Source organism: Hippocampus comes, unplaced genomic scaffold, assembly GCF_001891065.2.
Source record: "Hippocampus comes isolate QL1 unplaced genomic scaffold, H_comes_QL1_v1.1 scaffold279, whole genome shotgun sequence".
In the NCBI taxonomy this organism is placed as follows: Eukaryota; Metazoa; Chordata; class Actinopteri; order Syngnathiformes; family Syngnathidae; genus Hippocampus; species Hippocampus comes.
In genome coordinates, this window is record NW_017805456.1 from 549,920 (window position 1) to 565,534 (window position 15,615).

Here is a 15,615-nt window from a genome sequence, read left to right on the forward strand (position 1 = left end):
CCCCCACACGTACACTAGAAGCTTGGCGTTACCTGCGGCTGAACGAGAGCGTCGGGAGTGCGTGCGTTGTCCTGATTCCTGTCTCATCCCGCAGGTGTCGGCGAGTGGGCGGAGCCGTCGTGGGCCTCGGCGGCACTGGCGTGGGTGTCGGGCGTGGTCGGCCTACTGTTGGTCCTGCTGACCTGCCTGTGCTGCAAGAAGACCCGCAGCGCCCGATTCAAGGTCAACTCCACCGCGCACACACTAACTGGCACTAACCAGCACTAACTAGTTACGGTTTCTGCTGGTGTCAGTCTGTCCGTTTGTACGTCGCCGTGTGTGCGCGTGATTTCCCGTTTGTTTCATGTGTGTTACTGTACATGCAAGTTCTTGTGTGTGTATGTTTGTGTCCTGTGTGTGTGTGTCTTTTTGTGCGCCCCAAGTTGTGTTAGTGTGTCTCTGTCTGTTAATGTGTGTGTGCGCGCTGACCAGATGTGCATTGGCGGGTGTGTTCTGCCGGTGATGTCACCAGTACACTATGTGGACCCCCACCAACCCGCGGCCTCTCCCCCATTTTTCTTCTCCCCCGGGGAGGGGGCGGGGGAGCGAGGCGACCCCCGACCTCTTTGCTCCTCCTCCTTCCGCCCTTGCGTCCATCGCAGCCTTCCTTACATGCTCTGCTGTCCGCTTCATCTGCTTCATCCTCTCCAGACTCCGACGTTGGACGCCACCGACTCTGCATTTGTGTGTGTGTGTGTGACAGTGTGAATGTGGTCATCCGAGGAAGGTAAGTCACTTCGTCACACGTCGGAACCTCCTTCACTTGGTTTTGATGCTCTTAACGTATGTCTGCTTATGTTTATTGGCCGTGTGTGTGTGTGTATGTGTGTGTGTGTGTGTCTGTGTCACACTATTTGTGATACTTTCTAAGCAAATGGAATAAATCCATATGCACAATCTCACATGGGTGTGGACACACACACACACACACACACACACACACACACACACACACATATATATATTTGTCCTCCTCTCATGCACATCCTATTCTCATGCATGCCCTCGTTTGTGTTAAGAGTACGAAGAGAGAGAGCGAGCACATGTGCGAAGGGCGAGCGGAGCGTGTGAACGTGTCAGGGTCACAAGAGGAAGAACAAGAAAGGGGAGGAGGAGGAGGAGAAAGGGCTGAGAGAGTGAAGAAGCAGAAGAGGAGGAGGAAAAGGAGATAAATTTATGATGAGGAGGAGAATTTTTTGAAAAAAGCATCCAAATGTGTGTGCGTGTGTTTTTGGGGTGTTGTCAGGTCACATTCTTCAGGTCTTGTGGGACCTGGCTGAGTTTTTCCCTGCAACTTCCTGTGCGGCCTCCCGACTCGGGTTTGGCGTTGGACGCTCACGCGGCGGCGGCCTGCGAGATCCCCAAAAACTTGAACCAGTAAAACTTGACGTGTGTGTTGTCGTTTCAGGAGTTTCGCAACCTTCCTGATGGCGAGGCGGACCACACGCATGCCTTCACGCCGGCCTCGCCGGTCTCACAGGGCAGCCCGGATGTGTATGTCCTGCCCCTCGGCGAGGTGGCACTGCCCCTCGCCAGAAGGGCGGCGCCACCGGGTGAGCTGGAGTACACAGCACTTGCAGGTGACATGTTGCATGCGCGCAAATGGACAAATGTGCACATTAACACACACACACGAACGCACGTTTTCTTCCTCGTCTGAAGTTGCAAGTGGGCGCGTCTCCTCGGGAGACCCTCGGGGCGTGAGAGCCGGTCTGATCTTGGCGGTCGCGCCTTTCGCGCAGCTGCTGCCTCATTCTCGCAGGAAAGCAAATGGAACGCACATGCCGCAGTTCCACGGGAAGCACAATTTTGCCTCTGTCGTTGCACGCGTTTGTTCCCGACTCCTACGAGCACACCCCGGTCCTTCTACTCATGTGTCAAGGTTGTTTTCGTCATACGTCCCGGTCATTCCATACACGGACAACTTAGTACCCGACTTGGCTGGAAGGAATTTCTGAGGCACCTCAGCTCAGGCAGACGCACAAAAAAAAAAAAAACAAACAAACACTCACACGGGATAATGGCCGGCCGATCCTAATAGCAACGGTGGATCCATTTGGACGCGAGGATCCGTGCATCCCGTTTATGACTTCCTGGCTCGCAGGCTGGTTGGAGGCGGCAGGCGGCTTAGAGCACCGACGCCAGTATTGATTAGGAGCAGCGCACCCAACACAACAACAACAACAACAACAACAACAACAAGATGGCAACCCTCAAAAAACACACTCGCAACCATTCGCACGCACGCACACACTAACTGGTGCCAGGCAGTGGGGGCCAAAAGTTGCCAATTCCAAACAGGGATTCGGGTGGCTGTCAGGAATGAGCAGCGTGGGGAGGGTGACGCCATGTCCAGTATGAACAGTGGCTGGCCTGTGTGCTCTTCTTTTTGTGGGGGGTGGGAGGGTTAGGCCACAAAGGTCCGTTTGTCTGCGGCACCACCCACAGTGAAAGACGGATGGACGGGAACGACTGGGTGAGCCGGAGCAAGTTTCTGGTCAAGGACGCCGACTGCGATGCATTACGGAGTCAGACAGACCGGCGCCACTGGCAGGGGGGAGCTGACCTTGGGAGTTCTGAGATGTTCTTCAGTGGATACTTTTAAAACCTGATGTTGTCTGTGTGCCATTTGATTGACTCTCACCCGGACTGCTCTCTCCCCTCGCAGCGCACCACCTGAAATGGTCCAACCTGAGCCGCCAGAGTCTGCTCTACCTGAAAGAGATCGGCAGCGGCTGGTTCGGGAAGGTAAGGCCACCCGTCATGGTGCTCACGTTCCGGTCGTCGTGACTACGGTTGCAAAGTGCCAGTATGTTGAAGAAAAAATAAATAAAATCTTGGAACCGCCCCCCCCCCCCCATGGAACCTCTTTGCAATTCTAGTCATGACGTCTCTCTAATGTTTACAAGCAGATAACATCTTCTTCTTTCCATCCACGTTTTCCACATTCATCAACATCTACGTTATCTTCATGACTGGGTATGTACTCCCACCCATTCCAAACGACCTTGTGTCAACCTGTGTGTCCTCCTGCTGCATCTGTGTCCATGTGTCCATGTGGCAGGTTCTTCTGGGGGAGGTGAATGAAAACCTGAGGACCAATCAGGTGGTGGTCAAGGAGCTGAAGGCCAGCGCCAGCATCAAGGAACAAATGCGCTTCCTGGAGGAAGCGCAACCCTACCGGTATACCTCCGCTCGTCTTTTGACACACTCGACGGTTGCCGCCGAGTGACGTCACTTGCGGCGCGGCGCGTCTCTTCCTGGTCCGCAGGGTGCTGCAGCATTCGGCTCTTCTGCAGTGTCTGGCCCAGTGCACCGACGTCGCGCCCTTCCTGCTGGTCATGGAGTTTTGTCCGCTGGTGAGTGGCGGCGTTGTTCTTCTGATGACCACAGTGCCCCCCCCCTAGTGGCCATAGGTGGTACGACATGGCGGTGTGTTGCATTACCAGGGCGACGTGAAAGCGTACCTGAGGAGCAGCAAGTGCACGGACGGCGTGGGCGCCCCCGAGCCGCTCATCCTCCAGAGGATGGCTTGCGACATCGCTTCAGGACTCAAGCACCTCCACGCGCATAACTTCACTCACAGGTACCGCAAGCATCCAACTAACCAGCCGTCCATCCAGCCTTCTGGCCACGCAACATGTAGTTATTCTTGTCTTGCAAATGGCCGCTTCCTGTAACAACATCCTGGTGCTGACTGAGTGTTACTCAAAGACTCCAGCATCAGTGATTTTGTTGCAGGCGGTGGACCCTCGTGCCAGCAGCAGCAGCAGCAGCTGCGCCCTCTGCAGGTCCACTCAAGAATGTCATCACGTCAATATCTTCAGGGTGGGACGGAATTCATGACTCAGTCTTGTTTGTGTAGTAATTCGGTAGCTTGGGGACGCACCCGAGTTTAGGGTCATCGCTGTTTTTCTGAGTGTGCTGAGTGGATTGTATTTCTATAATATGGGTGGCACTTTTGAGCCGCGAACACCCTTGAGAAAAATTGTTTGCCATTATTGGTAGTGTTCTGGACCTGAAAAGACCAGGATGGGAAAAGGTCCGTTAGAACAAATGAAAATCGACTCTGCTTAAGAAGTGAGATTGATAAGTTAATTGCATTTAAGATTTTGGGTGAATATTAATCGAATAGAATGCCAATATGAGCTTGAAAAGGACAATAAGGCCTGCCACAAATGCATCCTTTGCCGACACGTATGACGTCTCTAAGTACGCCGCCATCGGGATTTACAGCGACCTGGCTTTGAGGAACTGCCTGCTGACCGCTGACCTCACCGTGAAAGTGGGCGACTACGGCCTGTCCCACACCAAGTACAAGGTAGGATCATCGGACAATCCAAAGCGGTCATCGGGAGAGATTTCAAATTCACTCTGCATTCCCGTCAGGACGACTACATGGTCACCCCCGACCAGACGTACGTGCCGCTTCGCTGGATCGCTCCTGAGCTGGTGGACGACGTGCACGGAAACCTGCTGGTGGCCAAGCAGACGCGGCCGAGTAACATCTGGTGAGTAACTCGGAAAACACCTCGGCTTCACCATGAGTTGCGTTTACGTGACGTCGTCCCACCTCTGGACTGTCAGGTCTCTGGGTGTGACCATCTGGGAGTTGCTGGAGCTGGGAAAGCAACCCTACAGCCTTTACTCCGACCGGCAAGTTTTGTCCTACGCTGTGAGGGAGCAGCAGCTGCGACTGGCCAAGCCCGTACTCCAAGTTCCTCTGGCTGAACGCTGGTTCGACACAAACGCTCAAAAGCATGCGCCGCGGTTATCTCTGCCCGACTGGTAACGATCGCCGGGTGACTTTCAGGTACGAGGTGATGCAGTTCTGCTGGCTCCCGCCTGATCAGAGGCCCAACGCCGAAGAAGTTCACTTGCTGTTGAGCTACCTGTGCGCTAAGGGTGCCAGTGAGGCCGAGGAGGACTTTGAGAGGCGCTGGAACTCCATGCGCCCCAGCGCCGGACACGGGATCCATCGCGGTCCCGCACCGACGACTCATGAGCGGCCTTCGTCCACTTTGTCGTCTTTCCCTCTGCTCCAGCGGTTCTCACCCGCCGACGGCTACCACTCGGAGTCCGGGGATGACGTTTTGACCATCACCGAGACCAGCCACGGCCTGAACTTTGAGTACAGGTGGGAGCAGGCCAGGGCGGAAGAGTCCTACAGAGGCCCGGACTCCTCAAGTGCCCTCGGTCACATCAACCGTCCCGAAGCCGTTTATCCTCCGGCGGGCATTGTGGGAGGCTGCCCCTTGGAGAGTCTGAACCGCATCCTTTCTCCACCTTACTACCAGCCAAAACACACGCATGCTCCAGGCGTCCTTCCCGTCTTCGGTGCCCACAGCCCATCGGTCAACAGCGAATTCTATGTCCGCATCGAAGAACCGGTAGACCGTAACATCGAGCCCGACTACACCATGTGCTCCTACAGCCCAGACTACCAGAGCAGCGGAAGCTTCCTTACCGGGAGCGCCGACTCGGGGGACTGCATGGTCTGTCCGTCACAAGCTAAGAACTGCGACGCCTACTGGTCAGCCGATATCCACAACGTCGACGTTTACGACTCCAATGACTCGAGTCCTGCCGTCTCCCTAACAATGGAGCCCCTCTTAGGACAGGTCTGTGACAACAGCCCCCTACGCCCCTGGGAGACAAGTCACTATGTGTCCTACAAAGACCGAGATGGAGGTTACTATTACGAGAACTCCCCGCCTGTGGACTTGGACCACTATCTGATGGGAGGAGGGCTCGCCACGGAGCATCTTCCAGAAAGTTGGGGGTCAAGGAGCCTTCGTCAGGCATTGGGCGAGCTGGAGAACCCGGCGGGAGTACCCAAGTCCCTCCATCGTCCGTCCGAACAGGTCTACAGAGGCTCATACCTGGACCCGGACCCAAGCCACTCCTCCATCATCGGCAAGACCGTGACCGGGGGCTACTACGACATGATGGGCTCCCTGAGGAAAACCATGCCGAGTCACAGCAGCAGGCACGGCTCGGTCAGCATTAACATGGAGACCGAGCGGGCCCTCTTCGTGGGGCGCAAGGAGAGCGATTCGGCGGAGGATGAAGAGGAGGACATCTTCATCGAGAAGCACACGTGCAACACTTGGCCTTCCAAACATCGCCACAGAAGCGTCGGCCACCAGAGACGAGCGAGTCAGAGTCGCGGACAGGATCCGTACGTGGACTTTCACTACACCATGCCGAGCACGGACATCGAAGACTCTTGGCCGGAGGAGCTCGGCCTGCAATACCACAGCCTGCCAAAGGGCGTCGCCTACCCGGAACCGCGCCGGGCTAAAGACAACGGCAGCTGGCGGAGTCGACGACCCCCCGTTGTGTCGCCGGACCGCTGCGACGCTCTGGCCTGCTCGTGCCACCAGAGTGACACCCACGTGGTGCCGAGGGAGTGCTGCTACCCGCACTTTGTTGACCCGCTCACGGGCTCGCTGGTGAGTAACCACTACGGCCGCGACAACAAAGTCATGGACATCCCGAGCAGGGACGAGCTGATGAACCTCTCGCCGGCACCAGGAGGCCCGGTTGTGTCCAAACCTGCCCCGATCGAGCCCGACGGCGGCAAGGATCCACGTGCGGATCTGAGAGCGGAAGCAGCGACGAAGCGAGACGTCATCGCGGAACATCCTCTCGTGACCAAGCCCGCCACGGAAGAGACGACCCGAAGTCTTCCGCCGCCTGCGGATAACGAGCACGTGACGGCGGTCCTGACGGATCCGCAGTCAGAGACCAGTCAAGCGGGAGACAGCGGTTTGGACCGGGGCGGTTCCAGCGTCAGCCTCACGGACATCCTGGACTGCAGCGACAACAAAGGCGATGACTTCACGGATGACATCACTGATATCACTTCAGGGATCTTTGCCGAGGAGTCGGCTGAGCTGAGCGCTTCCCCCGCCTTCAAGTCGCTTCAGAAGCAGGGAGGAACGCCAGATTCCATCGAGTCCATGGATCTGCTACCCGTTGCCGGGTCTCGTGAGGGCTCCGCCACCACCTCGCGCCCTTCCTGCTCCCCCAAAGCCATGGACAGCGGCTATGACACGGAAAATTATGAAAGTCCCGAGTTTGTCCCAAAAGAACCTCACGAAGCCAAAGACCAAGATGTGCCTCAGCCAGCGGTCCGCGCGAGCCCGACGGAGGACGGCGGCGGCGTCGTCGCTGCCCCGAAGGACGAAGCATCTTGCGAAGAGCCGCCGCTGAAGTCGTGCGAGCACACCTTCTCACCGCTGAGCCAAGAGACGCCGTACCGGGACTCGGCCTACTTCTCCGACTACGAGAATGAGCGGCAGGTGAGGAATGAGCAGGAGGAAGGGCAGCAAACGGAAGATAGTTGCGATGATGAAGAACCACCGACAGACACTGTGAGGGCTCCGGGAAGCACACGAGGGGAGGATTGTTCGCCAGAACCAAGCGCAACGTACCGAACCGAAGACTGTCCCCATGATGAATCGTTGGATGGTTCAACGGCAGAAGGGGGCCTGGATGAATGGCCCTCCCAGGAGGAGAACTCGTCCCTTGAAGACTGGGCGGCAGAGGTCGTCGGGGCCATGGAGGAGGCTCTCGATGCCCTGAATGGGAAACAGAAGTTAGCGCGGGAGCAAGGAAAAAAGGGGCCAGTTCAGGACAAAGCTTTCGGGCCGGAGGTGCCGCACATCTTACCCAAAGACGAGGTGGCCTTGCAGCACGCCGCCAATTCCAGAAGGTCGTCTTTGTCTTCGCCGCCGCCTCAGCCGGCTCCGGCAGAAAGCGGCGGTTCTCCTCCGGACGGCGGCGAGGCGGACGCGGCGGACGGCGACTCGGACGACAGCGACGTGTCGGATGAGGAGCCGCGCACCTTCGGCGTCCGGGAGGAGGAGGAGGAGGAGGAGAGCGAGGATGAGTGCCACCCGGTGCCCATCGTGGTGAGCGACGACAGCCACGCCCACACGCTGCGAGGCCTCCTCAAGACGCCCGCCGTCCTGTCGCTCCACGAGGAGCTGGAACGCAAGAAGAGGAACGTGTCCTTCTTCGATGATGTTACGATCTATCTCTTTGATCAGGTGAGCAGGAATTAGCAGCAGATGGAAGGCGCTCATTCGAGACTTAATGATGACTTGCGTTTGTCACCTGGCGTTCCGTAACGTGACACCTTGTTGTTCCAGGAGAGTCCCACCAAGGAGCTGACTGCACACGGGTTCCCTTTGGCCGTCGAGAGCTCAGCCGGCAAATCCCCCGAGAGGGTCAGCGCGTCTGACGACTCCTCTGACGGGAATATCTCCGAAGAGAGTGAGCGCGGTGACCTTCCCAAGTGGGGACTTTTCCCGGAGGACGTTCCTCAGCATTTCTTCTTTCAGGCGCAGGCTTCGAGTGGGAGGACGACTTCCCCCTGTTGCCGCTGCCGACGTCCTCGGCCGCCTCCGACCCGCCGCCCCTCGGCGCTCCCGAGGGGACCAAGTCGACCGCCCGGTTCTCCCGCTTCACCGTGTCGCCCTCCGTCGTGTCCCGCTTCTCCATCACGCACATCTCCGACTCGGATATGGACTCGGCGGGAGGTGAGGAAGGGTAGAGCTTCGCGTCTCCCTGCTCCGGCCTGATCGGTTTGAATCAGGTGCGATGGGGGGGGGGAGACATCGAAAACCGTCTGGGTATGGGTCGGGGGCTCTCGAGTAGCGAACTTGGGGCACCCCTGACCTAAACAAACAAATGTCTGACTGTGTTTGCTCGGCAGGGAGCAGCGAGGACGGCGACAGAGAGTGACTGCCGAGCATTCACCAACCGGTGGGGGAATATTTTATCGGGCAACTCGAGGAAAGACCGCAACTCTCCGAGCATCGCGTTGAGACTTTGGTGGAGCTTTTTAAACTTTAAAAGTACAAGGTGACCTTTCAGAGACAAATGTAAGACGTGCATGTTGGGAAAAAGGCGACAAAAGTTTGAAACGGCTTCAAGGTCACGGCTTGAAAATTGGACATTTATTGATGATTGACTTCTTTGGGTTGTCTTGAAGTTTTGTTTTGTTTTTTTCAGCGTGAGAGGCGGTGTTCTTCTGAACGAATCAAGTCGTAACATCCACCGAAGCTGACAAGGAACCGCCCCCCCCGCCCCGAGTTGGACAGCTGCGCAATAACGCAAACGAGCCGCCGATAATACTGATGATGATCACAATAATAATACGAGTACTGTAGTCCAACTTAGGGGTAGGGTGGGCAAAGTGTGGCCCGCGGGCCTCCTCCCTCCTGTAATTGGGGCCCACCGATCATTCGCGTGCATCGGTTTCACTTTGATTTTGGCAGGAGAGGCATGCAGCTGAGAACAGATTGCGGTTTGCAGTGCCGACTTGGCAAAAAAAAAAAAAAAAAAAAAAAAAAAAAAAAAAAAATCAATATCGAGCAATAGCCAGACGGCGATTTGTAAATCTTTCTTGGATTGAATTAGCCATCGTTCCCCAACCGCTTTTTTTTTTGTTTCAAACACGCCGTTCATTCTTTTGTATTCCGTCATCTGATCACAAAGTTGATCAATTGATTCGTTGTAAATAACAAAAAATAGTGAGCGTTTTTTTTTGATCAGTAAGGTGGTTCCTTTGTTTTAAGATCAAAACATGGAGGGGGGGAAAAAAATGTTGGATTTTTAAAATGAACCTTTGCATATTTGACATGTATTTATTTTTCGCGACTCTAATTCGGTCATCGGTTAATGTATTGATTGTAATTATTCAACAAAAAGTGTAAAATAAATATATTCGCAGACACAAATTTTGCAGTATTTTATTAGATCATTGATTAAAGAATGCTAAATAAATTATAATCGGAAGAAAAAAATAAATGTCTGTAGGTTCAGCTGTAACTTTTCCTTCCAAATTAAACGTTGCCAAGCCCTTCTGTCGTTTGTTAGCGGCTGGCTCACCACGCGTCGCCTAGGCAACAGGAATTGGGAAAACCTTCGTCATTTGCTTTTCAGGACGCAATTCTCGGAACGGTGCCGCCATAGACCGTGCCGTTGCCGTGGAGATGAAGGCGACATTGTCGAGGTGCGCGCGCGTCTTCCCGGGGAGTCAACCAAACATTTTTTGGCCGGACTGGACCCGCAAGATGCTTGCGGGTCGCCAAGAAGGAAGCTGATCGCGCTCCCCTTTGTGTTGTTTATCTTGCGCAAATGGCTCCCAAACACTTGCCTGTGTACCTTTTTCATCAACCCCCCCCCCCACCAAACTAATTAAAGTCTCTTTTACACAGCGAAAAAGTCACAGTTCAGTTGTTGTACTGCGGCTCAGCGAGCAGACTAGCTAAGACGCTAATCATGTTTGTGGTGCAACAATGAATACAAGTGAACACCCTTTTGCACATTTTCAGTGCTCAGTGTTCACTCGGGATGGACCAGGACCGAAGGTTGGTATGGAACGTCCTTGAATAGCTCACGTGCCCGCAATAAAGAGCATTTTGGCCACGCCCCCCCATCGGCTTTTGTGTCTTTGATGCTTTGTGACATTTTTCTCTTTTTGGGCGAAATGAGTTTGCAGCCGCAATCTCGCACTTGACTCTTGGCGGTCTTTGCCGTCTACCTGGTGTCGTTCCCTTCCGCCGTCGGTTCCCCCCCCCCACCCCCCCGACACGTAAGTAAGTGCAGCGGTTTCCTATGAGGTCAATCGAGAACACTTGGTGTAACTGATGCATGTCGTGGGGCTGGAATGAAAACCTGTTGGAAAGGGAAAAGGTTTCCACTGAAAAAAACAAACAAAAAAAAACCCATATTTCACACCTAAGGGCAATTTCGAGTGTTACGTTAACCTGCCAAGAATATGTTTGGAATGTGGGAGGAAACCGGAGTACCCGGAGAAAAGCCACGCAGGCAGGCAGGGGGAGAACGTGCAAACTTAAGGTATGAACAAGGCTTGGGGTTCTCAAAGTAGGGTTTAAAACAAGGGTTAGGCTTTCAAACTCGGGCTTCAAAGTAGGGTTTGAAAGTAAGGTTTAAAATTAAGGTTAGGGTTGTTTTTTGGGGGCAAAAAAACTCCTTACGATACATGGTCGGTTTTTTTTGGGGGGGGGGGCTAAAAAAAACGCCTTACTTTACATGGTCATTTTCTTTGGGCAAAAAAAACGGCTTACTATACATGGTCGTCGAGCGGATCCCTCATGTCAAGTCAAGTACAACTTCATTGTACTTTATCATCTATAGTGCATGAACACAACATGTATGTCAGTGTGCTGTGTGCGTAGAGCGCGCATGTGACTCCGCAAGGGAACGTCCAATCAGTCATTTGGTGCATGACTACCGCGTAAATACGACAAGCGCATTCTTGACGTGCTCGCGTGACTACCCCAGAATGGAGTCCAGCTGCGAGCCGCCCGAATTTGAGGATGACGAGACGAGCTGGACCGGGCGGCAAGTCCGGCAGATGCTCCGGGAGACGCTCGCGGCCCACCGCCTCGATCTGGATCGGGTGCGTTCCTTCTGGATGGAGCAGTTTGCCGAGTTCCGGCGGGTCCGGGACGCGGCCGCCAAGGCGGCGCTGAAGGCCGTCGAAGACGATTGGAGCCGGCGGTGGGCGCGGCGCGAAGACGAAATTTCTCAGGACCTCCAGGCAATGAGGGAGAGCGTACGGCTGCACGTGGAGGAGCACTGGGACAACATGGAGTGGCATCTGGACCGCACCGTGGACGACTGCGACCGAGAACTGCGCGGCGTCAAGGCCGTGATGGAGCAGAAGGTGCTGAAAAAGACCCGGCACGGTTTAGTGCGTGCTCTTCTGTTCATCCCATGACTGGTCCCACTTTTGCGACCTGAGTACAAAAACATGAATAGGAGACAACTTTCCGATGCTAAGCTAACATCCGTGCTTTTTACCGTCCGGTGGCAACACGGCTGCCTCATATTTCCATGCTTGGCCTTTGGTGGGAAACTCGCCCCTGCCAACATGGCCGCCTTGTAGGCACGTGAGCATGCACTTGTCAACTGTACATCTGACAACTTTGGAAACACGCGGACCAGACTCTTACGTCTGAACGAACTTTGACAGCTTCCTCACAAATTGGCTTTCGGAGTGGACGAGACACTTATTCGCTGTCACATTAAATCCGGAGTTTGGTAAACCTAAAATAGCAAAACATGGGGGCGGTTTTCTTCCCCTGGTGGAAACGCATGCAGACGGTTTCACGCCTCCCACGTTTCAGAATTCTACTTCTTGCGTATTCAAATAACTTGCAATGCGTGAGTGAAGGTACAAAACCACATAGAAACCGGTTGGACAATTTGAAAAAGTGAACGTTGCACAATGATCACATGTGAGCAGAACTGACCCGACTGTGCGGCTTTCCTTCGGGAAGGTGCAGGAGAAGGAGCTGCAGCTGAGCCAGCAGAAGGAGCTCAACGCCGGCGTGCTGGCCAGCTTGGAGGAGAAGACGGCGCTGATGGGCAACGTCAAAGACGTCCTGCTGCTGCTCAAGTCCAGGCTGGAGGAGAAGGAGGAGCAGAAACAGCAGCTGCAGCAGCTGCTGGTCTCCGTCGGCCGCCAGCTGCGGCAGGAGCGGCAGGAGAGCGCGTGCTGGAGGGCCTGCGCCGACGAACTGCGCCAGCGTCTGGAGGCCGAGCGCGAGGCGGGCGCCCAGGCCAGGATGGAGGCCCTCCGCCGGCAGCAGCGGCTCCTCCAACGCGTCGACAACGTCAAGAGTCTCGTCAAGGGCTTCGTGGGACAGAACGCCCGCTTCATGGTCAGGTCCTCACCTGCGCTCGACTCAAGTGTCACATTTTTGCAGCAAAAACATAGCTTTGCTTTCGAAAAGTCGACTTAGCTTCATGCTAACAAACAATGCGAAATACCAGTGACGTGGCTGACCATTAGCATCGATAGCCACGATTTCAGGAGCGACACACATTTGGGCACAAGCAGTTGAGCAACACCTCATAAGACAACACATCTATTCTTTATCCTCTGCGAAGAACACATTGAACTGAAAAATGCAGGTGCGCCGTCTTGTTTTGGCAGAGGTCTCTAAAGAGCGCCGACGACACGGCCGACCAAAATGAGATGATGGACCAGGCGGAACAAGGTCAAGTTGGGGAGAAAGAAAGGAGAGAAGAGAAGGAGCGTCGGGCCAAAGAGAAGAAGGAAAGCAAGGAGCGGGAAAAGCGAGCCAAGAAGGAAAAGAAGGAGCGAGACAAGCGAGAGAAGCAAGCAAGCAAGGAGCGCCAGAGGAAAGAAAAGAAAGAAAAGGAATGAAAGAGGGTTGGTGAAATAAACAGAGGACACATTTTGCTCTTTTATCGAAAGTCTGAAGTGTTTGGCACGACGCTCCGACTTCATGGGGGAGGGGGGGAGGTCACAAATAAACTCAATTAATTCTTGATTTTTTTTTTTTTTTTTTGATGTAAAATCATTTTCAAGTCATGAAATGAAGAAAGCTTTTTTAGGGGTAAACTGCCGAAACGGATGTTCTTGACAAGGTCAGAGGTCCAAACGGTAACCGCCCTACAGCATCACAGTTCAGATGAAATATGATATGGCAATCGGGCGACACTTTTTACACAGGTGTCAAAACTCCGGTCCTGGAGGACCGCTGTCCTGCATGATTTCCAAGATAATGACGCACTGTGTGGATCCCGTGTCGGTGACACCTGCTGGACTTTCAAAATCCCTGCAGGCAACCCGCTTGACAGATTGAACGGACTGATTTGATGACAACGTGTATCCAATGTGTCAACACGCCTCATGGACCCATCACGAGAAAATTTGTTGTTTTCCATGATCTTGTGGACGAGGACGAGCGGAGGCTGTCGAAGGTGAGAAAAAAGTCGTATTTGACGCCATGTTAATCCCTTTTGGGGCCGAAAGTCAAGCAATTTCCGGGGTGAGCCAAAGCAGTCACCCCGGCGGGTCAACGAGTGGCGCTCGTGCGCAAAACGCCGTTGAACAGGCAGCCGAAGAAGAAAGTTGATTGGCCAACCTGACGTCACGCTAGCAAATGAATTGGAGTCAGGTGTGCGCGACGGAATTGATGAAGCGCGGTGCACAGCTGCAGCAAGATTGCGACCGACCGCGCGGACTTATATTCGGTGAGTGAGCACACGAGCAAATGTTTGTCGCTTGTCGTCCTTTCCACGATGTCCTTTTGCTTGCACCCCCATGCAGGTTCAGCTGGCTGAAAGGCTCCGATCGGCAGAGCAACGCCACGGTGGAGTGGCACATCCCGACAAACGCCGCCGCGGCGTCCTACAGGATCAAACACTTCGGACACTACAAGAGCATGAAAGGCCTGCGACCGGTCATCACGCCCTACCAGGGCACGTCCGACGTCTTTCGGGTCATCGGCACTTTTTACTCCTCGTGAGCACTTGAGCGTCTTTGGATGCAGCAATTGCGACTCTCTGTCACTTCATGCCAATTAAATCACTTTGGAAGCAATCACGCCTGCAAGCTTGTTCTGGATTGTGTCTCCCCCCCCCAAGCACATCAGGTTTTCATAATAATAGGAACAATGAGGGGGGCACTTGGGGTGGGTGGGGAGCTGTGCCAGACTGCTGAGCGCGACAGATTCCCATTGCAGTGGCGCAGGGTTCAATTCCAGCTCCGGCTGTCCCAGGGGGCAGCTTTCTCGTTCAGATGGTTCATGGAATTTCATAAAGATTTTGTTCTTCCAAACACTGGCCTTCAGAAAAGTATATAAGAAAAAAAAAATGGAAGTGTGTGTATGGATGTTTTATTTGTGACTGAAACAGACAAGAAACGTGTTTGTTTTTTTTTTTATTCACCCTGGATTCACAGTCGCCAATAAAGTAAAGCAAAGTAACAAACCACACAGTCTCTTTGTGATACTCGTCTTCAATTTCAAATCAAGTTGGCATTGCAAACTCCCTCTCCTGACCTCAGGATGGCGTGATGAAGGGAGCGGGAGGAGAAACTGGCGTGTTGAGGGCTGATGGGTTAGGTTTGAGTGCCGCTGACAGCTTTCTAGGGGGCGACGTTAACCGTTTTAGTACCAATAACTAATTTTTTCTGAAATTTTCCCGTCAGAATAGCCTAATGGTAAAAGACATTGTGTAGTAATCAGGCGAAGCGAGTTCGACCCCCACCATGGGAATGATTTGTAAATTTAGCAAGATTCGAACGTCATGTCTTTATCCATTTGACCACGCCAGATCAACGATGTCACATTTCGGGTGGTTATATTTATAGAGCTATCCAGGCTATCCAAGTTGAACGGTACAATCTGATCACAATACAGACACCTACTGGGGACAGATGCCACTGTCGAACTATAGTCCAGTGGTATAATACAGGGAGTTCCGAACAGTGAACTAGGGTTCGAACCCAACTATAGTTTCGATTTCACACATTTACCTCCTCTTTTAAATATACATGCAGAAGCCGGTCTTGCCACCGTCACACGATAGTCCAATGGTATACGACAAGTAGACCTCACTGGTGAACAAAGTTCGACTCCAGTTGTTGCCAGTAGGCAAAACATTTCGTAATTTCGCTCTTCAAATTCACTTCTTCTTTTAAATAAACATATGAAAACAGCGTTGTCAGTGTCACATGATAGCTCAATGGTATACGACATGGAGTGCGGACTGGTGAAC

At 53.7% G+C, this 15,615-nt stretch overlaps 2 protein-coding genes across 5 annotated transcripts in view; both read left to right on the plus strand.

Moving 5' to 3' along the window:
- Positions 1-9,365, plus strand: part of aatkb (apoptosis-associated tyrosine kinase b) — a 14,585-nt gene extending 5,220 nt beyond the window's left edge. Inside the window, exons 2-14 of one of the 2 annotated variants that reach the window (XM_019874513.1) lie at positions 95-222; positions 1,448-1,619; positions 2,708-2,787; positions 3,104-3,222; positions 3,311-3,398; positions 3,489-3,625; positions 4,276-4,360; positions 4,429-4,550; positions 4,627-4,776; positions 4,853-8,096; positions 8,199-8,322; positions 8,391-8,588; positions 8,765-9,365. In XM_019874513.1, the coding sequence (XP_019730072.1) occupies positions 95-222; positions 1,448-1,619; positions 2,708-2,787; positions 3,104-3,222; positions 3,311-3,398; positions 3,489-3,625; positions 4,276-4,360; positions 4,429-4,550; positions 4,627-4,776; positions 4,853-8,096; positions 8,199-8,322; positions 8,391-8,588; positions 8,765-8,793 (4,676 nt within the window). In that variant the 3' untranslated portion in view covers positions 8,794-9,365. The remainder of the gene's footprint in view (positions 1-94; positions 223-1,447; positions 1,620-2,707; positions 2,788-3,103; positions 3,223-3,310; positions 3,399-3,488; positions 3,626-4,275; positions 4,361-4,428; positions 4,551-4,626; positions 4,777-4,852; positions 8,097-8,198; positions 8,323-8,390; positions 8,589-8,764) is intronic. The other variant, XM_019874514.1, reaches the window with a different exon arrangement.
- Positions 9,366-9,404: 39 nt separating this feature from the next.
- Positions 9,405-13,484, plus strand: LOC109518610 (calponin homology domain-containing protein DDB_G0272472-like). Of its 3 annotated transcripts, none has more exons than XM_019874610.1 (4): positions 9,405-10,652; positions 11,362-11,746; positions 12,363-12,746; positions 13,022-13,484. In XM_019874610.1, exons 2-4 carry the CDS (start codon positions 11,363-11,365, stop codon positions 13,253-13,255), a joined length of 1,002 nt encoding a protein of 333 aa, XP_019730169.1. In that variant the 5' UTR covers positions 9,405-10,652; position 11,362; the 3' UTR covers positions 13,256-13,484. The 3 variants fall into 3 exon arrangements, with proteins under 3 accessions (XP_019730169.1, XP_019730171.1, XP_019730170.1); XM_019874612.1 differs by having other exon boundaries at positions 12,369-12,746; XM_019874611.1 differs by having other exon boundaries at positions 9,405-10,648.
- Positions 13,485-15,615: the final 2,131 nt, after the last annotated feature.

Excerpts from the sequence above, each read along its gene's own strand:
- LOC109518610 (XM_019874610.1), top strand. The coding sequence starts at position 11,363 with ATGGAGTCCAGCTGCGAGCCGCCCGAATTTGAGGATGACGAGACGAGC. Across the intron at positions 11,747-12,362 it reads AGGCCGTGATGGAGCAGAAG|GTGCAGGAGAAGGAGCTGCA; the intron begins GTGCTGAAAAAG and ends TCCTTCGGGAAG. Across the intron at positions 12,747-13,021 it reads GACAGAACGCCCGCTTCATG|AGGTCTCTAAAGAGCGCCGA; the intron begins GTCAGGTCCTCA and ends TTGTTTTGGCAG.